The sequence below is a fragment of the Gymnogyps californianus genome, chromosome 2 (genome assembly GCF_018139145.2).
Source record: "Gymnogyps californianus isolate 813 chromosome 2, ASM1813914v2, whole genome shotgun sequence".
In the NCBI taxonomy this organism is placed as follows: domain Eukaryota; kingdom Metazoa; phylum Chordata; class Aves; order Accipitriformes; family Cathartidae; genus Gymnogyps; species Gymnogyps californianus.
This window is the reverse complement of record NC_059472.1, coordinates 141,393,922-141,417,555: the sequence shown is the minus strand read 5'-3', so window position 1 is coordinate 141,417,555 and position 23,634 is coordinate 141,393,922. Positions and strand designations below refer to the sequence as shown.

Here is a 23,634-nt window from a genome sequence, read left to right as displayed (position 1 = left end):
CTACTCAGACAGCCCAGTCCAATCCCTTCCCTGGGCTAGTTTAGGTCCCTACCGTTGGACCATACCAGTTCAGTGACCAGTAAAACTCGTGCTGAGTGACCAGCCTGCACTCAGCTCACCCCAGCTAAGGCATAGCTAAATGCCTCATTGATGTCACATAAATGCAGTACATTTGTCACGAATAAGTTACGCTGGGAGAGAGTGACCACCCTGATTTTCAAAAGCAGTTAGTGATTCTGTTTGCCTCAAAATCTGATTCTTTACTGGGAGGTCCCTTTATGGGACTTGTTTTTGAAAAGTATTGAGAACCTGTCCATGTAACACTGAGTAGAGAAAACCTCTAGCTACTTCTGAGTTTTGACCAAAATACTTAAAGTACAGAAACTTCTATTCTGTTCAGGTTAGCAGCATTTCTAATATAATCATTAAACTGTTATGGCAAATAATATTCTTACCAATAAAGCTGCCATTACAGGTCCATGAACAATATAGAGCAAGTGTGTGTCAACACTCATCCAGCAGCTGGAGGGGAAATACACCATTAAAATTTATTATTAACTCAAATAAAATGTGTTACACAGTTAAACAATGCTAAGTTCCTTCAAAAACAGACACGCTACTCACTTGTCATTGAAGTATCTGGCTCTTGCAACAGCATGAATAGATGCTGGCACTAAAGGGAACCCTGAAATGATTAAAGTTACAGATCAGTCTTGGTATTTTTTTAGCTTGAATTTCATGTGTCACACACACTAAGAAGTCTCTTGTCCACAAAACCCATGTATGTGAAATCACAGCTTCAGGGAAGAACTGCAATCCTATCGCACTCAAGGCCCTAGCATTACTTCGATGGTGAGATGCAAAAGGGAGTAACATTCAAGGCAGGCCAAAAGGAGAAGCAAAGCCCACGGGCCATGCTCTCCTGGGGCGTCACAAAGCTGCTGCCAGGCTCCCCTGCGCTGCTGCGGCTTGTGCAGGGAAGGGTGTGAGCAGGCAGCGTGGGAAGGATGCAGGGATCATTCGGTTCTCAGCGGAGTATTCCCTCAGGAAACAAGGGAACTTGTTAAAACCATGTAAATCACTGTTGAGCAAGAGAGAGGCACATTAACTTGCATGAGAGATTATGGAGCAATAAACAACAGACCGAGGAGTTGCTCTTTTGGAGCGTATGGAAAAAGAAAATGTTTGGAGCCAGGAGGTTTTTGGGGCGATGGGGATTTGTGATAACTCTGCAGGTTTCCAGCTTCTGTGCAGCTAAGCCCACCCCATGCAGCTTTATCTCAGCAGGGAGTGGAGCTGTGGATACCATAAATCCACATCTCCTGACTTATCTGTGAAGCCTCAGGGGAGGCCACTGCTCTGACAGGGACCTGACGGGATCAAATTTGCACCAGGCCAAAGGCTTGGGAACATGCCATGCTTAACAAACTGGAAGCCTCAAATTCTTATTTCCAGCCTGAGATTAAGAGTGACAAGCTGGTCCACTCCTGTCCATCTTTCTTCAGCTTGCTTGTATGTTGTGTCCCTCTCCAACAGGCTAGAAACCTGCAACTGAGGACTCTGCACGATAATACTGACCCCAGTTTGTACGACCTTGCACATACAGACAGCTGGCCAGTGTGGAGATGATCTACTGCCTTGTCTGTCCTGTGCAGAGAGCTTTTTGGATGCCTTTGGTGTTACTGCTGCCTTGTTCCCTATAAACCATGGACGTTTCTTCTGAGCTTTGGACATTCTATAATTACAAATAAAAATGTGCAAAAATGACCTGCTGATACCGTGATTAGTCACAGAGGGAAGAATGTGGCTCCTTGTCTCTTTGGGTGTTAGTGATTTCATAAACACTTTTAGAAGAGACAGAGAATCCTTAGCCAAATTCTGGGGAAGTCTAACCTCAGAGCACAGGCTAGCCAATGCTGGAGCGAGAATAAGGTCAAAAAAGTATGTAAATAGGACACTGATGTCTCCAGGTATCTTTAAGCAACAGCTACTTACTCTACTGCCAAGAAAAGTTCTTACTGCAGTTTACCTTGGGAGGACAATGCAGCTGTGGGAGAACAAACTGAATTGCCTTCTCCTTTATATATCAGAAAATGATTACTTGGCCTCTGGCTTCAGAATGCCTTTTTTGGGTGATAATGCATGGTAGAACAACAAAAAGCTCAGAACAGAAAGAAAGGAGCTTCCAACCTCAGGATGAGCTTATGGGATTGGCAGCTTGAGAAAATCCTTTTGATTTGGAAATGGAGCAAGTCTGGGCCAGTTTTGTTGACAGATTGAAGTGCAATTTTTAAGGGGCCTTTCTGTAATAGCAAAAATTCTTCATCTGAAAGCTCTGGCCTGGAGAATTGCGAGTAGAGTACTCCACATGATGCCAAGGGACCTTTTTTCTTCTGCTAAATGCATTAGCCTAGAACATTTGGCTCAACAAACTCACAAGCAAATCTTAAGAATGCGACGGAAAGTTTTCATTAGTCAGTTACAGAGTAAGAAGCTCATGACTGTCTACAGCTCAAATTTCCAGCTGCAGACTGGATGAGCTCTTCTAGGGCTAGCTGTTGCTCTTCTCTTGTAAGGCAGAGAGTTAATGAGAAGTGGAGCACCAAGGTCTGTTGGGTCTTGGTGGCACAACATGTATCACTCCAGGGGTCCCACCAACACGTGGTGAGCAGTGAGTAACACAGAAAAGGTCTTATCCCAGCCATCCCAGGAAAAGGTATGACATGTCCCTTTGGGTCATGCCAGGTCCTTTATGGCACAAACTGGCAATTATGCTTAATTGTATTTCCAGTTGAATTTGGAAGGCACTCTGTTTCAGCACTGTCTAAATAAATGATTCCCCTTTCACTTCTATGTGGACGAAGCTGCCTGAAGCAGCCAGACGGAGTGGACTGTAGCTGGATGCACACATTTGATACTGTTTTCTTGCCCTGCATAAGGGTGATTTCCTGACCCAGTGAAACAATAACAAATGAGAAATGATATCCCCAGCTGCAGTTCCCAGAGAAGGGGTCTCCTGAAGGCATCAGCCTTGAAATACATCTGTCCATGTTAGATACCATTCAATCATCTCAAACCTTTTGTAGAAGTGTTTTATATTTGCTCAGATTTTTATTTTTCTGATACAGCTATTTTACAAATGTCATTAGTGATTTTTCCAAATAAAATAATCTAGATCTTTTTGCATAGGGATTAGTTATAACAATGAATAACGAGTAACTTCATCTTGTGTTGTACATTTACCTTGAACTTTTGAATTGTAATTCAGAGCACAACCTGTTCTGGTTGCTCTGCATTGCCCTTTGGAGAAATGTATCTCCATTGATTAACATAGCTGGATGTTTAAAGTTAGACTCTGTGACTACTGCTTCCGGAATCAGTAGAATTACACTGATCTGTGCAAACTTAAGGGGTGACCAGATAGTCCTAATTAGATAATTTTGCTATTAATGATTTCTACCTTAGTTAGGAGGTGCTAATGATTCTTTTTTTTGTGGAAGTATTCATCTAGTTTCATCAAAAAGGCTGCAGACTTCATAGTCAAGAGTTGTGTCCATTTTTATTAACCTTTTCCTTCTAAAGATATCATCATCCTATTACCACAGCCACTACCCTATTTATTTTTTGGGCAGTGCTGCAGATACTGATGAGTATCATCTTATCAAATAACTTCACTGAATTACCCACCATGATGCTAGTGCTGTTCTCAGCAATACTACAGCTAGCTCATAAGCTTTCCCTGCAGGCTAGCTGTCCCAGTTGCATTAAATTGCACTGCCTAAATTGAATGTCACCTGAAAAAAATAAGTTTATGACCATTTTCCTCTTGCATAATTGGATATGGAATGGCACTATTTTGGGAAGGCTTATGCTGCAATACATGAAAATGGAAAAAGCTTTATCTGGAAGGAAACGTTTAAAATGACTCTTCACATAGGGCTGCCATTTCAAAAGCAGAGCCCTGTCAGACTTTGTGTATTCAAATATTCTGAACTATGAAAACTTTGTGGTAGCACAGTTGCTTGCTCCAAGAGGGCTCAGCTATTTGGATTCGCAAAGTCCAGAAACCTTGACTCAATTTAGGGTTCTTCAGGAAGGTTGTCTTCATTTAAGAGCTGATGATGTTCCACATACATACTTTTAATTCCAAGAGCACAACAGGTCCCTCTCTTCTCAGAAAAGATGCCATTCTCATAAGAAAAAAGAGTGCATGATGGCATTCTCATAAAAAAAAAAAAAAAAAGAGTTCTTACATGCCTGGAAACTGTTATCTGGCACTACAATCCATATAAACTAGAAAATCATGCTAATTTTCTAGGTATCTAACGTAGGTATCCAGAGAGCACTAAGTCTTATACCATAAGACGAAAGTAAGTAACCAGGCTCTTAAATGAAAATCCAAATAGGGGAAGAACAACTTTCCACTTTGCTGTTACTGACTATTTAGGACCTGATATTGGATGCCTAACTAGTGGTTGAAGTCAGCGTTTTAAAGTTCTTCAGAACATTCACAACTGGGTCATTTTCCTCTGATCTAATTTTTCTCTGTTTAAGCAGTAAGGCTATTTTTTATTTTCCTGCTATAAATAATCTTGAACAAGTATAACATCTCCAAAGAGGATAGAAAATATAGAGTAAATTCTATCTGCTTCAGACTAGGATTGCAAGAGATGAATACAAGTGAACACACCTAAGTGCAGTGGGACGATGGATAAAGGTCCATCATTTGCTGCTTAGCTGCATCAGTGGTTTCAAGATATGGGGACTGGCTCGCCAGCAACTGGAATGAGGCCAGAGATTCATGGTTCCCAAACTGGGAAACAGCTCTTGATAATGATTTTCTGTCAACACTGATGTGGACTGGATTTACAATAGTAATTTAAATGTGAAAGAGACTGCACTCCACTGTAATATATTGGTTGTATTTATATGGCCTTTTATTGGACCAGACAGTCCAAAGGATAAATATCTGCTGTTGCTACTAATTAAAAGGCAAGGGATCCCTTACTGAAAACAGAAGAGATCTGCATAATTGGAGATGAAGGATCAGACCTAGTCCTGGTTCCTTGGGCAATATGCATACGACTACATACAGTTTGCATCCATAGTGTACAGGTTTGTAACCTCTCTCATAGAATATCATTGAGATTTGCTTATTGACACCTGTATGTTTCTCTGAAATGCTTTAGAGATCACTGTTGTTGAACAAAATCAGCCCTGACAGCAGAGCCATCTGCTACTTCTGTGTAGGTAAAATTGAATCTTCTCCTTTAAAACAACATCTGCCAAAATATATCTGATACCGGATTCACTTCCAGAGAAATTCTGGTTCCTCTTTCTGCATGCCTTTTTTTTTTCACTTTGGGAGACATAGATACTGATTATTCCTCTTCTTCATTCCAGAAAAATATACTTTTATAGGTACTGTCACAGATTAATATTTTTGCATATAAAGTGACAAAAATAGACAACTTTTGTTCAGAAAAGACATGTGCTTGGATAGATATCTATTTCTCTCCCAAAGCTTTGCTTAACAAAACTTAAGCATTTCTTTCAGCAAATCCCAAGATGCAGAGAATAATGTATACTGACTCCTGCTGATTTTTGTAAATCTCTAGGCCCACCCAAATAAATGCACTCAAATTTAGGATCCAAGAACTCAATCTTAAGCTATGATCTAGTGGTATAAATACAACAATTCAGGTGTATAAGTGCTAGAAGAATTCAAACATCTGAAAGAATTGACCATCTTGCTACAAATTATAACGTACATACCCCAGCCCAAGAGGTAATACCAGTGCAAACGCTGCTCTTCAGCAAACACTGCCACCACAATCAATGTGTGAAGATAAATGCCTTCGCAGAGCATCCAGAAGTAGTTGCAGCCCAACATGTACTGATGAAAGAATTGCAGCACTTTGCAGCTTACCTGTTAGACAAATGAGATAATGTCACACAATTGACTAGCATTTTGCATTTAAGCAGGCAAAGACAAATGTTGCTGCTGGGCTGTAAGAAAGCAAAGTGGAACAAAAATCCCCAGCTCCTGCTGCGTTTGTTCAGCACCTACCAGTGACAGGGATTTTAAACTTCTATAAATGAAATGAATGGAACAAACAGCCCTCACAAAATAGAAAAAATATATGATAACAGTGCTCCAAAAAGTACCACATAACAAAAATCCCCTTCAAAAGTTGGTAATATCTGATGTTTTTTAGAACTGAAACAAGCAACTTGTTCTAGATGTACAAGAAAGGCTGTGAAGAAGACAGTAACTTAGAGCTCCAGTTTGGGCAATTTCTTTTACTTTTGATCAAACTTTTGTAAGGTTTGTTCAGCTCTCCCATCTGAGCCAGAGTCACGCTTTAAACTGCACCCAGCTCTGAACTCACTCTTTCAGGAAGGGCAAGTGCTGTTGGCAGTGGATATTTTTTTTGGTAGGGTACCAGGGATACCGGCTTCACCTGTTTGTGAGAAGACAGCTTTACGTTATTTTGTCCAAATAACAAAAAGTGACACATGGAGCTAAACAGAGCTGGTGAAGTTGGGAAGTGGCTCCCGCCGGCGGTTCAGATGAGGTTGCAGACATAGACCTTGACAAGAGACTGGCTTCGAGACGCTGGGAAGCGGTGGGCAGGTGGTAGAGGGAAGCGTGTCGTGTCCACTACCAGAGCCAGCTGGTGCGGGACAATGCTGTTCCTCTTCTGAGAGGATCTCATGTTCATCCGCCTCCTCGGAGAGGGCAATGAGGTCCTTCACATGGGTTTCCATGCCACCAGCACCCAGGAGGGCCAGGAGGAGTCGGAGGGCGTTGCTGTGCCAGCAGAGACCCACTGCCCTGGGGGAGCACCACATGCTACTCGGAAATCTGAGGTCACAGCAGTGATGGCAAAGTGACAGTTGTCATCTGTGGCCACAGGAAAACAATCCTTCCCCTTAACTTCTGCAGATGTTTTCCAAGCCGACTACCTGGGCTGTAAGAGACGTCTTTAGGATTTACTTGTCTCTTTAAAGAGACATTTTGGCAGTTCAGCAGGTAGAGGACTGCATGTTCTGCGTCTGTCTGAACCGCCCCTCTGGACCAGAAAAGCTTGTTAGCCATCCCATGCATCACCTTCTGTTGCTGAAAAACATTCCCAAAGCAATTACCCGAACATGTGCATTTAGTTCTGTTTCAATATTTGCAGTGCAGCTTGGTGCTCATGAAAATACAGGATTATTGATAGGTTAGGATATCAGATTCTGACAGGATGAACTTGAAGGACTGATTTTTATTTTTGGTGATTCATTTTTTCTGCTCACCACACAGGGCAGAGCAGACAGTCACATCTTTTTTCCACGCTGCGCCTGAAAAGTTCTTATGAAGTATGCCCAAAAAGGGTTGTATAGTGGCTTGAAAAGGTTAAAAAAAAAAAGGGGGGGGAAGAAGAAGGATTTGCTCATTTTTCTGTTGGCAAATGTGTTCATTAAGGTTCTTAAATCATTCTTGGACTCTTTTTCACAGGTCTGGGTCAATATGTTTCTTGCCTTGTTCCCTCACCTGTGCTCAATGCAGCCTCCCAGCTGGTGGCTGGCCTTTCTCCCTTCTCCCCTTATCGACCACCCATCCCTGCAAGGGCTGCCTTGACTGACAGGCGCTTCCCAAAGGCTGCACGCACATTCAGGTGGCACCCTCCCTGACATCAGCCAGCTACCCCAACCTCTAAAAAGTCAGCAAACTTTCTGAGCCATCACAGCAGTTTTCCAGACAGGTTTGATGAAATCCGCCACGTTCCAGGTTTGGGCTGGGCCAGCCCCATGCTTCCCTGTGAGGATCTCCTTGGAGGAGCTGCAGGTCAGGGGGTCAACCCGAGAGCTCGAGGCATCGTTTCCCTGATGGCTCCGGCAGGAGCGACTTGGGGTGCCTGCACGTTGCACGCAGGCTGGCCCTGCTCCCACCAGTGCCAAAATTGCCCCAGCTTTCCATCCAGCCACTGGGGCTCTGGGAACGGTTTCACGCTGCAGCCCGGCAGCTGGAGGGGAGCAGACCACGGCCGGTGACTTCTGCAACAAAATCCACTGTACATTCTCAAACCTGTCATTTTAACGTAATGCTTTCACCATTTCATATCGCCGAACTGAAAGGGAGACAACTACGGAGTATCCTTGCTTCTCTTTGCCAGTTGTTTGCACTGTTCACCGACCCTCTGAGCAGAGACTGACTGAACATACCTTCCATTTGAACTAAGTCAGTCTTTGCTGGAACTTTTATCTGTAGCTCAAACAAGTGCACATGTAGAAAGCACACCGCCTGAGAACTACATCCCTAAACTTCACTTACTTCATTTCCTCAACATTTCCTTCTTTCCTGTACCCTCCATGTGAACTATCACTTGTGGCTTTAAAAATGAAATCATATACCTATCTTTTAGAGTAATGGCCATGCAGACAGCTCATGACTCTCTTGAGGAATTTAATCACTTCCTATGCAGTAAGTTAAAGAAGTAAGAATACCATTGGCAAAGCCTGAAGGATGGGTGTGATTAGTGCTTAGATCCATATCACATTAATTTGAGAATGCACCTGAAAAATTTAGCATAAAGAGTTTAAGCACAAGAATGCATTGAGATGAATTATGTTAAATTCATATTAATCAAACTACAGCAAAAATCAGTCTTTGCTCCGGATGAGCTAACAAATGCAGCACGTTTCTTCTGTGGCTAAGAGATGCAGTGGAAATACTTTCCTACAATAAAAAGAGAGTGTTTTTCTTAGGTCAGAGCAGGTAAAAGAGAAGAACATGTTACTGATGAGAACTGGATTCGTGCATGGTACAAATAAAACATGACAAATGTAACCAACATCTTGGTGTACATTAGTCTTAGCTGGGAAAATTGCAGAACTAGTAAGTTTTATGAAGTGTTTATTCTTACAGAAACAAGTAAAATAAAACTGCAAGATGATACAGAAGCAAATCTTCCACCACTTTCATGCTTGATAACTCACTGATTGTTAACTTTGAGATAAAAAACATGTTGAGGAGTTTTGTCTTCTGCTGAAGTCAAATATGTTTTGTTGCAAGTTCTTTGAGGCAGAAGCTCTGTCCTTGTTGTGTCTTGTACAATATGCAGCACAGTCAAATCCAGGACTCAAAGGATTATTACAGCACCTTCACACTATGAAGGAGAGTAAAACGTCATGAGCTCTCAGACTACGGGTGTGCAGGTGACTGAAGCTAGTGGGTTTTAATTCATGAGCAGGGCAGACTGGAGGAAATAGCTGTTCCTTTCTAGTGCAGCCCAGTAACTGTTGCTCAGGCTGGTGTGCCTGTCTGCTAAAGAAAGGAATAAACAAACGCGTCTCTTTTCCAGAGCCTGGAGACAGACAGCATTGCACTGTACAGGTTGGTGGCGATGGAGCAAGGGAAAGAGTGATACAATTACCAGGAAAGCCCCCAAAGCCAGGTAACCACCTAAGAAAGCTGCTCCTTTGTGGCTCTGGGAGGATGGCCAAGAATGAACCCTTTTTTTGGCAGAATGCAGCCTGGCAAGAAACTTGATCTGCAAGCAAGGAGGCTGCCTCCTGCTACTTGTTCTCACTGCACTGATGAACACAAAAGCTGAGGAAGTTCTTTACAGATCTGCAGGAGAGCACCCAAGAAAAAAAAATCTCCTTTATTGTCAATTTTCCTTCCTCATGAAAGCAACCTGCAATGGCCTTAAATTCTGGCTAACTGCTCAGGGGCAAAAGGGGTCAGTAGGAATACAGTCAGTCATATTCTCCTCTCTTGCAAATCTTGCTAAGAGTCATGTAACTCTTGTGAACACTTCAGCCGCGATATGTAACGAAAGCACTTCAAAAGGATGCTGGAACCATTTCACAGAGAAGAAATAAAACAATTTATTCTCCTTTTACAAGGAGCTAGAACTGGTGTCTGTGATGTTTTGCAGGATATATTGGCGTATTATAAATACTGTTCATGTTCCAGTCCTGTCAAAGGAGTCCCAAAGGTCCGTGTGCCTACACAGGACCTTGCAATTGCGCAGTAATGTATTGGCATGCCACTCTCCTTGGCTAATCCAGCAGCCTCTCATCACGTGTCCTTGTCATTTCTCTGTTAAGGCTCTCCTTGGTTATTGGTTAATAGCTTACAGACAGAAAGCTGCAGCATTAATTACCATCACTACCCATTAGGGCAAATCAAACCAAAACACTCAGACTACATAAAATCCAGAACACTATCTTCAACAATAATAACAAAATGTAATGTGAAATAAACTAATTGTTTTTGAGCAGGTCTTCCTAGTAATTCGGTCAGAGTAAAAGGACTGACTTAGTTTTGGCATAGGAAAGTTGTACAGATTCCTGTGTGTCCTCATCCTGGCGATGCTCTCCTGGGTGAAGGGATTCAGGTTGGCAAGTTAGGAGGTCTGTGTTTTACACCAGTCCTTGCCAACTCCGGAGAGCCTGCCCTATGGAGAGCGAGGGTGGGATAGCCCCTCGGTGTGCATAACAAAACCTGTCTTTTCAAAAGCTTGCTATCCATTGAAATGCCCCTGACTGACATTTCAAATAAATTGTTAAGAATAGGCCAACCAAGGTTATAGATTTTAAACCAAGCCAGCTATACGGGCCATCACTACAGCTGTGCACTTCTTTGTTTAAAGGGAAATAAACATATTTGACTTTATTAGTCTGGTTCTTCTTCACCTCTGTGAACCTCCCCAGTGCATGGCAGTGAAGGACCCTCCTCGAGGAGAGTTTGTACTGCTTGCCACGGAGGCCAGACATGATTTATGCAAATGCAGTTTGAAGGCAATACAATATATTCTCAGACATTCTTAACTTAGCATTTCAAAGGAGTAGCTTCAAGTTTGATTACTGATCTGCCTTACGTGTTTGTTTGTTTGGTTTTTTTTCTGGCTATTAGAACACTATTCTATAAAAATATTCTTAAATTCCAAGTATCCATATGTTTGTTACACAAATAAGCAATAAAAGGACTTTCCAAAGCAAGACAGTGCTAAGTATTGTAGCTGTAAATCACTGGCTATCAGAACGTCATACCATTATACAATATATCTACTATGAGTCATCCATTAAATTGTGTTCCAGTCAGAAACCTGGCACACAGGGGCTCAGGCTAAGATTAATGGTTTAATATACTTTATACCATTTACAGAACAAAATGTACACAAATGCTCAGAGCAACCCTAGGTTTTGTGTTACAAGAAAGCAAAATACGAAATTAAACAACGGGGGATATTTTTAACAGCATCTGTGTCCGTGTCTATGCTATAGTGAAGCAGCCAGCTCAGAATTAGGCATTCTGGACAGGAATTAATAAGGCTGCATCCGCACATCCTTGAGTCCTGGCTGCCATAGCGATTGCTCTCCCTGGGCTGCAGCTTTGAATTCTGCAGGGCGCTTTGCCGGGCTGAGCTCCCGCGGCATTCCCATGGCACATCCAGCATTGCCAGCGCATGGCGGCCACCGGCTCCTCGCCCGTGGGGTGCACCGTGGTAAGCGTCACGCAGGGTGTGAGGCAGAGCAAAAGGCAGCCTCGTCATGCCCAATGGGTTTTATTAGCTTGGTTTCTGAGCTGGGGTTGTGGGAGGGAGGCAGCTTTTCAGGAAGGCTTTGTAAGTATGAGCCTGACTGATGGAGGAGGGCAGAGAGGCCATCAGAGAGGGGCCCCGAGGAGAAAACAGGGGCAGTCAGGGTAGCCTAAAAAAATAGTAGAGGAACTACTCAACCTGCTGTTCGTTTGGACTGGAAACAGAGTCAGAGTGCTCAGAAGATCTGCTGCCATCTTCTCCCAGTGGAAGAAGTGGGAGAGGAAATCGCCAATGAAAAGGGTAAGAGCTTCAGTTATTCCAGGCACCTCTCCTCCACCATCACACCTGAGCAAGAGTCACCAGGCACAGGAGGATGGGACAAAGCAGAGGTTACTCAAACATATATTCATGTGGTGCCTTGGCTGATTTTGCAGCCATACCTGAGCTCTGGGTATGTTGTCGCACCCTGACCCAGGCTAGTTTAAGCTTACGTGGAGTATATCTAACAGCTGACTGTACTTATGCTTATGTTTGAGGTGTAAGATCTAGACCTTCAAAGGCATTTCCTAGGGACTAGGTACACATATAGCTTTGATGACATGGATATAAACACTCCATGATTCAGTCAAATGCTCCAGGGATTTTCTAATGATACGACTGGGATTCGTGAGACTAAATATAGACACCTAAGATGTCTCTCCTGTAGTCAAAAGATAACGAGTCAATAGAGGTGATGGAGATTACAGCAAAAATTACCACATCCTAACGGAGATATCTAAAATAGGTCAGATGGATAGTGCCCTGAATGTGCCTTTGTCTATCTTGAACTATAAAAAGAGCATGGGGCAACCAGCTTAGCTGTATGTATCCACAAAACAGGTGTCCAAATGTAAGACATACCTGACCTTAAATGCCTATGGGTGTTTTAACTCTCTAGATGCACTCAGACTCTGCTCCCGTGCCTTTCTTGGGGTGACCTGCTGCCAGGGGGAGTCTCCACCCTTTGAAGGATGTTGGGCCAAGGGGACACCAGGAAATTCAGAAGTCAGTTGGGTGTATGCAACCATGAGCTATTCAGAGGTGAAATGGTGAGGAAAGGAGATTAATCATCCAAATAACTGGCCTATTATTGGTTGATAGCTCATTCTGCCAACTAAAGCTAAAGGCCATGTACATAACTAGCCCAAGCTTCTTACTTTTTTCCTCCTGCTGAAAGTCATTACTGTTTCTTCTCCCATACTCTTACCCCATGTGCTTGGCTGACATCTGTAAAGACACTTCGATGCCCTTTCATTTCTTTCTCTTCTCTTTCAGGCTACTTCCGTTTGGTCTTAAATACCTTCAAGAGGAGCAGGGTGGCTGGGTCATGACTGAAAATGGGCAATAATACAGGTCTGCACAGCAGTCACCAAAGGGCAATGAAATAGCATGGATGGCATTCATCTCACCTAACCTGGATGTCTGACTTCACAGTATAGATGTGTAGACTGAAGTAGTCCCTGGAGAGGAATGGGCACTCTGCATTTAATTCACCTGACCTGTTTTAGCCACCTGCATTAGAGCAAGGTGAATGTCTTAGACTTAGACACAGCTGCCTGCACTGGCAGCACTGCCATTTAATCAGACAAATCTCAGTGAGGAAAATAGCTGTGGCAGCATGGTATCAGGGAGAATATCGTGTTTTGGAAACATTATGGTACTGTCCTTCTGAGGGGAATTCCTTTTGGAAATGTCCATCTTTTGAGGGATTTTGAAAAATCTACTTTCTGGCCAATTCAGACTCAAATTTCTCACATTTTAGGTAGACCCTTTTAAAGGCACACGGTAAGGAAAACGTGAAGAGGAACCTCAAGTTTAATTTGAATTATCTTGAATTAGTAGTTGCTTCTACAACAGCCAGGTTTCTAAACATAATTGCTTTATACTCCCAGAGAAATATCAAAACCTAAGCAAGCTCCTTAAATGCTCTATTCATGTGGGAGGCCTTGTGTAGAAAGCACAGGAGCAGGAGTTCATTAGAGGATGCCACGTTTGTACAGCGTAGCACAGAATCCACCAAAAAGGCTACTGTTAGCATTTGCATTTGTTGATCTGACATTTAAGAAGAAGTCACTACCTGACATTTTTCCATGCCTGCGTTTTTAGGGGCTAATGACATATCATCTATTTACCTTTCAGTCTCTCAGATGCATAGGAGACAGTCCAATTGATAGAAATTTACAGTCACCCAGCTCCCACCCTACATTTTTAGGTCATCTTCACTTTGTAATTACAAACCTTTACCATCTCTTGAGGAAAACCAAAGGAAAAAATTATAAAAAGCCTCAGTAAAGCATGGAGAATTGAATTAGAGTCAGAACTCGGTCAAGCACAACTCCACACCGTGAAAGACTAACAGCCTTTCAGGGACTGCTACAGCTTAGTTCTGAGGGTAAAATAAGTACACTTTTCTCGAGCAGCAGTTCTGGAGGCATGTCATGAATTTTAGCAAATCTGGAGTGGATTCACTCATTTTGCATGTACAGCCAGCGTGCGCTTTGCTATGACAACCTCGTATAAAAACCCCAGTGGCTGCAAACAGCCACTGTGGCCGAACAGGAGAACTGCAGTCGATGACAGCAAGACTGGGGATGCTGAGGTTTTGCTGATTTTGAAAACAGCTGTTCTGGGAGTGCTCACTTCTCACTGCCACAATGGCAGAGCTTCAGGGTCCAGAGGTGGTGTAGATGTGCAACGATTAGGCAGAATGCCAGGTTCTGCCTGTCATTCTGCCCCAGAATGCCCCAGGACCCGATGCCTTCAGCTTCAGGACAACAATGCATTTTGCAGTACGAAGTCCTTTCTGGAATCACATTTCTGGAGGAAACGGCACTCCGCCTCCTAAATAAGAGGCTGCTTTCACACTGCCAAAATACCATCCACAGGATCTGATAGAGCCTGGGTTATTTTGACATGAAATACCTTGGGATTGGGCTACATGAAAGCTATCATCCCTCCCTTCGTGATGCTGCAACAGTTTTGAGAAACCTGAGCCTACTAATAGATACTGCTTTAAAAGAAGAGCAAGCAACTGAAATGTAGACAGAATAATTCCTGAGGAAAGGAAGATGAGGAAATCTGTCCCAAAATAAATACTTATTCTTAGATTCTTAAACCTCTTTTTTCCCCTCCTGATGGCAGCTGTTAATTTGATGGTGCCTTCCCATTGAGAAAGCAACCATAATAATGTTGTTGAGAAAGCTCAGATCTTTCTCAGAGATGGTGACTGACTGACTTCTTTGCAGCCCAGATTCAGTTGTTCCGCATAAACCACAAATACTCTTCACAGAAGTGTCATTTATGAATGCTGTGAATGTCCTTTAATCATCCATACTTCATATTCTGGGCATGGCATGCCACATCAGATCAGTGAATCTGACACCACCAGGATTACATGGTGCTTTGTTTCCTCCATTACTCTGAGAGTTTTGAGAATATAAACAAGAATATAAAGACCTTGGGAAAAATGATGGGAATTACTGCTCTGTTTCATGCCATTTAGACCCTGACAGATCTGTCTTAAAATGAATGCAGATATTATTCCAGCCTGAAAATTTGGGAGAATTCTTTGAATATGGCTGGTTCTGAATTCACAGCGTCCCTTAGTCTGCATTAATCTCACTGAACCTTGTGGGAGGGGGAAGACTTGATCTTTCCTAGGATGGAAGAAGAGATTCTGATTTACATCTGAATTACTGCAGTGTTACACCAGTGCAACCCAGTGATTTCAATGAGGGTAAAACTGGTGCAGCACAGTCCTGGCAGTGCCCATGAACTTACTGCTGGTAGAAACTTCATTTGCAAATGATTCACCACCATAAGACAAACTCATCCTCTTGAAGGTGAACACATGTTCCTGAACCGAAGTCACAGTCATTCCCTGCCTCCAAGGAAGGTCACACTGCTCTTTGCTCACAGGCACAGAACACCACCAGTGATCCCACACCAGCTGTGCCTGGGTGCCAGAGCTGGAGAGCAGGAGATCCTGTCCCTGTGCATCCTGCACAGTACTGCTCCATTTTGCTTGTCCCTGCGGCTTAGCAGGGCTGGACAGGACTGGTGAGGGGTAGTCTAGACAGCAAATGCTGTTAGACAGCAAAAAGTTATACCCCGACAGGTGCAATTCTGCTGATACTAGAGAAACGCAATGGCAGCAGGAGTGACTGTCCTCTCCATGTGTCAGTTCTGTTCTGTGGAGGAGGGCATAGGCAGATAGAGCAGGAATTTCCTTTCCCTGTCACCTCCTGAGGTGACCCCTATAGACACATGCACATCAGGGACTGTGCTTGCTTGCATGTCTCAGGCTCAGCCATCACAGCTATCAACCTCAGAAATGTGATATGGTGCTTTGTAGTCCAATTCATCTCCTTAGCTGGGATAGCTTCTCTCTAAACCTGAGCATTAGAGCCTTCCTGTTCTCCCTCTCTTTCTATTGATTTCCCAATTACCAGTGGCATCCTTTTTGTGTTTTTTAAAAAAGAAAAACATTAAATGGATCTTAGAAGGATGTTAGTGACTACACTGGTTCCTGTTTCAAAATATAGTTTGTGACTCTCCTGTCCTGGCATAGCATTTGCTACGTCAGGAAAGAACTTGTGCCACTCAAACACCTGCTCTTCTTGTCTGCTTTACTGGTGAAAGCTAATGACAAGACAGGTAGCTGTCACAGGGGAAATGGGAGGGATGGGAGATGCGAGTTTGTCTTCATGTACCTGCTCAGGCAAAGGAAAACTAATGGGATTTGCGTATTTATTCGCAGATGTCAAAAAATATTCGGGGGCACCTGCAAAGTCTAAAGCACAGCCTCAGTCCTTTGCTTGTAAACGATGAATTAAAGGGCTTGGTTCACTCACCCCCAACAGGCACTTTTGCTCCCTGTTTTACTTTGGAGCTGAACAAAAAATGCCAGAATTTCATCACTGAACATGGTGTGGTGAGACACAAAACTGGTGGAAAACCTTTGGCTTCAATAGAGCTTGGCACAGGGGTAACTGGAGACTGACTTTGTCCCTCTGACTTACACAAAAGCAAGTAATACTTTTTATTCTCTCCAGGCCAACCTTGCTGAGCCAGTTTGTCCTAGTGAAGTCAATGCACAAATATAATCTGCAAATGCACAAAATTTACACAATTTGTGAATTCACAAATACACACTGGGCCCAGTCTCACCAAGCCTCATTTCTATACCTGAGGCAGCAGAAGGGCAACGTTTTAAACAGCCAGTTAGACCCTTCATTAGAGGAAGGGCTCCTAGGCAAGGTGATGACAGCTTTCACAAGAACACCGACCCTCTCCTAGCGTAGAAGATACACTAGAAGACTTAAGAGACATGACCGGTAGGCATTGGCCAGTAATTCTCTGCTAGAAGTTTGGTCTTTGATTACCTTTGCATCTAGATGATACTCTAGAATAGCTTTGAGTCATCTCTTTGGGGCTAAACTGTCTGCAGAGGCTCCTGTAAGTAATCTAGTGGAAGCAGGATGGAGGAACAGATGTACTAAGATGAAAGACTTTGGAGATGCTTTCACAGTGACAGAAAAGCTCTGGAAATAGTTACATTAATAAAGAATCAAATTATTTAACAAGAATGGAGCCTCCTGAAGCTCTACCCCGAGCATAATACATGAAACAACTCAGAGGATCAAAGCGCTCTTCTCCTTTGTGGAGCTCCACCTTTGCTGCTTCCAAGGGGGGGCTGCACCATGGGGACTGCTGGGACTATTGAGGCAAACACAAGTCACATGGGGCAGCAGTTTTGCTATTTATCTTCACTGGTATCAGCTATGAGCCTCTCATTTGAGAAAAATATGTTTTAAAAACCCCCAGGCTCTGCTAGGCTACATCAGAAGGAACTGAAAGCAACAAGAGGTGAGAAGGTAACATTTATATGGTAAAAAGTCCTAAAATTGACACTGTTCCTGAAATGCTGTGATTCTCCTTTGTTTTCTTGGCTCTCATTCCCTCTCTATTCCTTTGAGAACAGGGGAAGTCACCAGTATCGTAACCCCATAAATCACAGTAACTGCCCTTTATACACTCCTCATCTGCCCACACAGCTCAACGTTTTATTTCTACTGTTCTACTGTGATCGGGAGAAAAACCTAATACACTTGGGCAGTCATGGTTTTCACTTGAATTTGTCAATGGTAAGATTATTTATAGTGTTCTAACATCCATGAGGATACTAGATTTTTTAATATTACTACTACCATGGCCTTGCTTTAAAGACTGTAATGCTAGTGGACACCAGCTTTTGTGCTCTCCTCACTTTCTCTTGGTCTCACTAATAATGCTGAGTGGGAAGCTGCTTAGCGGTTTCTCCTAAAGGCTTGCTTCCTACTAGGAGATGGGTTTGGGGCAGTACAGATAAACCGAGTGCCCTTTGTCATCCCACCTCATGCCCACAGTGATAGCAACTTTAGCGAAATGCTTGGGAAGGGGAAGGGACTATGTGCTCCTGTCAGAGACAGAGAGTGCATGCTGCACCATCAGCTAGAGTGGTAAACTAGCTCAGGATCTTTAAAGTATATCTATATCTACACAAGGAGGCAAGAACAGTCTTCAGCCTATCATACCCCATGTCCAAGAGCTGAGCAAGTTACAGATACTGCCAGTGGAAAGGACTCTGCCAGGCTCAGCCCAGCCCACACCCAACCTGTCCTTGCTGAGAAAATGAAATCATAGTGCTTGTAATAAAACATGGATTGCTTTGGGTTCTTCCTTATCAGCTCTGCTGCTGTACCCATGTAAGAGGAGGTACAGATTATTTATACATTAAGGCATAAATAAGCTGTGTGGCAGCGAGCTGGGACTTGACAGTGAGACTGGAGCATGCCTGAACGGATGCTGGGTCCTTACTCTCTGGTATACCATGGCCAAGCATGAGAGCCCACACAGGGCTCCCAGCAGCTACCAGTGGAGCACTGGCCCTTTCGATGGACTCTATAAAACTGCAATTGAAATTGAAACTTTCACACCATACAATGCCAGAAGCAAGGGTGAAACTACTACATGAAAGGTGAAGACGCTACAGAAGAGCCTGGAGAAAGAAGAGAACAGATATCTCCACTAGAACGGGAAAGTGATAAAAATACAGTAAGATCTCTTAAAGCTTTTCTGGAAGAGGTTCTACTTACTGAGCCATTACTGATTTGTGACCAAACTTAGTCCTATCTACAAACATATTTATATTGGTGCCCATGGAGCTGATCAATTATTCAGTTTCTCATTAGCAGAGCTATCCCTCCAGTCACTAGTAGTATCTTCCTTTACCCCCATCAGTACTGAGTATTAAAATTACTAGTCTTGTGGAATACAAAAAATGAAAAATACAGATCTGATGTGCAAGACTATATTAATAGATTAGGCAGCAAGAGTTTTATTTATATTTCCAGGGTTTTTAATGGAGAACATAATGTGCTGTTCATAGATCACCCTTCTTCTGTGGGTCAGTCTCATTTACGAAGGTGATAGAAGATACCCCTTCCTATAAAATCTGTTCCAGTAATGGTGTAATTAATGCAATTGCTACTTTAGATACAACATGCAAAAAATTACCTCACATAACATTTTTCAGTATATGTAAATAAGTGTTCATACATGTGTCCTGTTTATTTTTGTTCAAGTGTCCCTGAACCTTTTTCATTGCTTCTTTGCTTCTTGTATGGCCACCTGGGCTCACATCTTTCTCTTCCATCATTTCAGATCCAGATACATCCGAGAGAAAGAGAGAGAGAAAGAAAATTATATAACCAGAAAGCAGAAAAAATGAGGTAAAAAAGCAAATTAAGATGTATCAAAGAAGTGACTTGACTTACCATTTTACATGAGCAGAATGATCATCAAATGGTTTAACTGTGCAGCAAACTATATGCGAGTAAGGATGCGGTATGGCCTCTCCTCATGTAAATGATGCTTTGGATTGTCTCACAACTTTTGTGTCTGGATCACAGGGAGAATGTGGGTGTCTTGGTGTTAGGGATTATTTTCCTCTCTTGTTCCTGCTGTCTTTTCTCTTTGTTCTTTAACAGAACCTTCTTTCTTCTTTCAAAATTATATGGATTTGTTGATATCGTCATAAATATGTATTCACTGTCAGTATTTTCCCATGGCATTGCATATTTAAAATCTATTGTGAAACTTTAGGCAGGAAAAAAAAAGCAGGAGCTATTGGGGTAGAAACACACTTCTTATTTTGCAGAATAAATACCACCAACTTCATCTCTGTATATGGCCATTACATAAGGGGTATCTGTGACTGTTTGAAATTCCTTCTATACACTTCAGTATTTCTGTATATATCGGAGGTAGGAGCCACACACACATGAGCCTGTCAAGTTCAGAAGATGCACAGGTGGAAAGTGGATAAATGCAGCAAACTACAGGAAGTCAAAAGTAGTCATCTTAAAATGGACTTAATAAAATAGAGGGTGCAGTAGGGATAATAAAAAACAAGCTATAAAGCCTTCATTTGCTCAGTTAATCAGCGTTAAAATAAAAATATGGGAATCTACCTGGTGGAATAAGTAAATTTTTAACATAAATCCTTTAAGTCTTCATATACTTATATGGAGACTATATGTAATTTCATCACGTGTTAAAAACTTGCCCCTGGCTGTTCATTTTCTTTTCCCAATCATGTATTTACAAGTTTATTATGTTACTAAAACAACAGAATACACTTTCTAGTAATGTGGGGAGACTTTGAACATATTAACAGGCCACGTCACGTCCTTTTTTTCTGATTTTTTTTAAGGAAAGGAAATCTAGAATGTGAGGCAAGATCAAGCAGTGAGTGTACCCTCATCCCATACTTGACTGCAGAACAAAAATGGGAGACCCCAGGCCTTCTGGCGCCAAGTTTTGTACCTTGCCTCTAGACAGCAGTTCACTGCTGAGTCAAAGACATGCAAATTTGGTTTGGAAGAAGAAAGTGCAAAACAAGGGCTTTGTTCATCAAAGCATGTGCTTAGCTAACTAGCTGCAGCCAGGTTTGCTAACACAGCTATATTCAGTAACATCAGTGGAAGGACACCGCTTGGGTGATTTCTGAGACTGTATTCAGCACTAAAGGTCCTCTTCATATTCCGGCCGGAGACCTGAAAGCTGACTGCATACATGAACCTCCACACTGCTCTGGGGCTCCACAGCTTCCACAGGTAACCACCTATGTCATTTCTATACTGTCTGTTGCCGTAGCAATGGAGGTTGGGGTTTTCATCGGGTGATGCTCAGCGTGTCGGTATCTGTCCTGTGGCTACGTGGCTCTACCAAAGCCTGCGAGAGCTTTATCATTGACTTCACTGGGGTCAAGATTTCACTCCAAGTAAAGATACAGCCCAAAGGCACTAGACACAGTTTTTAAATGAAATCTTAGAGCATAAGAGTCCTTGCCACAGCCTCAACTTTTAGTTTAAAGCACTTCAGATAATTTACTTCTGCTGTCAGGAAGCATCATTCTTAACCCTGAGGTAATGATCTTACTTCAGCTTAGGTGCCTGATATCATCTGCCAGCTTTTTATCTTCAAATATCATCAAGTGTATTTGCATTGCATCTCTTGCACAGGCTACGTACGTACGATGCTATGCAGTAAGGAGAAACAAAATGTGTGATTTTCTAATTATTCTTCTGCTCTTGTATTTTTTAATCTCCAGATGGTCCCTGGGACTGGTGATGTTTTCTTTAGTCTATATATTTCCTGCTTTAATTAGCTTGCTTAACCAGTAAGCTTTAATTAGCTTACTTAACCAGCACACATTTGAGACACACACGTGATCAGATAATATCAGGTGCTAATGTTTAATTGCTTTCACAAAATTAGAAGCGGATAAATGGTTGAACCGTAATTGAATGATCTTATTAGAAGACAAGCTGATCAGTGTTGTGACATAACTTGAGAGATTCCCAGGCTTGCATTAATTTCACATCAGCCAGGGCTGCTGTAACAACAGTGAGCACAATGCAATTGCTCTGTTAGAGAGCAAGATCAGAGCTGGGTGACTATCTGCCATACATATTTATCAGCTGAGGGGCTGGCACAATTTGTATCACTATCTAAGAGCAGTGAAGCAAGCTATTGCTTTGAATTACCACCTCCCAAGAAAAAGAATGCAGGAAACAGATCTTTTGGGGGGTATTTTGAATAAAGCCATATGTCTCTCCATCCCTGCCCCTCCCCAGTGTGTGTGCTTGTGAGAAAGGACAGGCGGCCACCAAGGGCATCTGTCCCTTCAGGGGTTTTGTTAAGAAATATCAGGTAGTTAGTGCCGAGAGCGCTGGGGATCTGACACGTTTGTATGGACGGGCTGGCTGGAGCAAGTCTGAGGCTTCTCCTTCTTGTTCCAGATTCAAAGATTTTTGTTGCTCGGTGAAAGAGCTGAGCAAGGTTGAGTGAAATTCTCAGAATCTGCACCCTCCGTGTGTGTTTTACCAGATGGCTATCAGCAACTCGTAAATGGGAATGTTTAGTTTCAGCGTGGCCATAGTAATTTTACTTGGGTGTTAAGATGGAGAGGAGTCATGCAGTACTTACAGGATCCCTTTTTACAAGGCCCGGGTTAGGCACAACAGCAATGAGGTGGGCAATTGTAAACATGGAGTTCAGCACATAAGAAAAAAACAAATTCTTATGCAGTGTTATCCTTTGACAGCTGAGGCTCCTGAAAAATATGTAGCACACGTCGTAAATTAGTATTTTTCTTCTGATGTCACTTTAACAAGCTTTTTCTGGCAACAGTCTCTCAAGAATGCCTTTTGGCAAGGCGTAATCGGAAAATACATGCCTTGCATCGCAGCCATAACCTCTGACAAATTTTTGTTTTTGTTTTTACACCTGTTTAGTACCGCATGCTTTTTAGACCATGTTGTAAAGAGCCATTCGGCTACATTCTCAGCCCTTGATGCCTTTCTTTATTTCATGGTAACCGAGATATTAAGTGGTGAAGCAGAACTCTGAGAATTATTAGATGCGCATGATACAAGTAATGAACATCAGGAATACTGCTTTATAAGTAACTGTTCCCTGGAGACTCAATTTCTCAAATACTCAGATGAAAATTATTTGCTACTTTAGGAATTAGTGGTGAGACAGGATGGGAACTTTGAGCAGGAATCTCCTTAAATTACAGGGGGATTTGGGTTGGTATCCTGCATGGTTCTAATTCCAGCTGAGATCCCAAACCAGAAGAGGTTGTTTTCCTGCTCAGAAGGAGCAGCAATCTTTTCTGAATGACTGATTTTGGGGACGGTAGGATCTCTGCTATTTTGGGTAGCAGAATTTCACAAGAGAAGTTCTCAGAAGTCTTGTGAAACCAAATCATGACTGCAGTTTCAGACCTGAACTGTCTTCCCTTTCTAATTCATGCCCAAATCCTCATGCCACCTCCTCGGCTACCCCTGACGCAGAGAACAACATCCCCACAGTGCACCATGCCCCAGAGCACAGCCTGGGGCTGGCAGGATGTGATTGCAGAAAGGCAATCATGGAGTTGTTAGATAATGCTGTGATGTCTGTATTCAGTGATCACTGAGAGCAAGCAGGCAAAACCAGTAGGTAAAAAACAGCTAAGACCTGCTGTCTCGCTGAGGTAAGCTTCCCCCTTGGCACTAGGAGCCTTTTGCAGTCTGGAACAGAGTGCAGGCTGGGACTTTCTGATGCTCTGCGTGTGGAGATCAATGCAGAATGCACTTTCTTTAAAAAGAGAGAGATAATCTAACCAACTGAACTCTTGTCTGCTTATTTTGCTTCTTTATTTATTTATTTTCCTTTTTAGCTCCTTGGTCACCTGCCACTTATTCTTAGTTCTCCTTACACCTATTTTCTGACTCATTGGATGGAATTCTTCCTTTAGCTTGAGGTTGTCTTTCTGGTTATGGTCATCATCATCCTGCAATGCTCATCACTTTTGTTGACCTCCTTATTTACCAAGACACCTTCTTTGGTTCAAGATGTCCATGAGATGCAGGTCCTGGGGGCTAGGAATGAGAATATCTCTTTACGCTTGCCCTGATTTTATATTATTCCTTTAGCATCAGCTACTGGCAACTGTTGAGCACCA

At 42.7% G+C, this 23,634-nt stretch overlaps 1 protein-coding gene across 1 annotated transcript in view; it reads right to left on the bottom strand.

Annotated features, from left to right (window-relative positions):
• Positions 1-23,634, bottom strand: part of CALCR (calcitonin receptor) — a 65,186-nt gene that overhangs the window by 17,568 nt on the left and 23,984 nt on the right. The window contains exons 5-8 of the mRNA XM_050892592.1: positions 22,110-22,236; positions 5,776-5,929; positions 625-685; positions 456-522 (exon numbers count right to left, since the gene is read on the bottom strand). Of these exons, the coding sequence (XP_050748549.1) occupies positions 456-522; positions 625-685; positions 5,776-5,929; positions 22,110-22,236 (409 nt within the window). The remainder of the gene's footprint in view (positions 1-455; positions 523-624; positions 686-5,775; positions 5,930-22,109; positions 22,237-23,634) is intronic.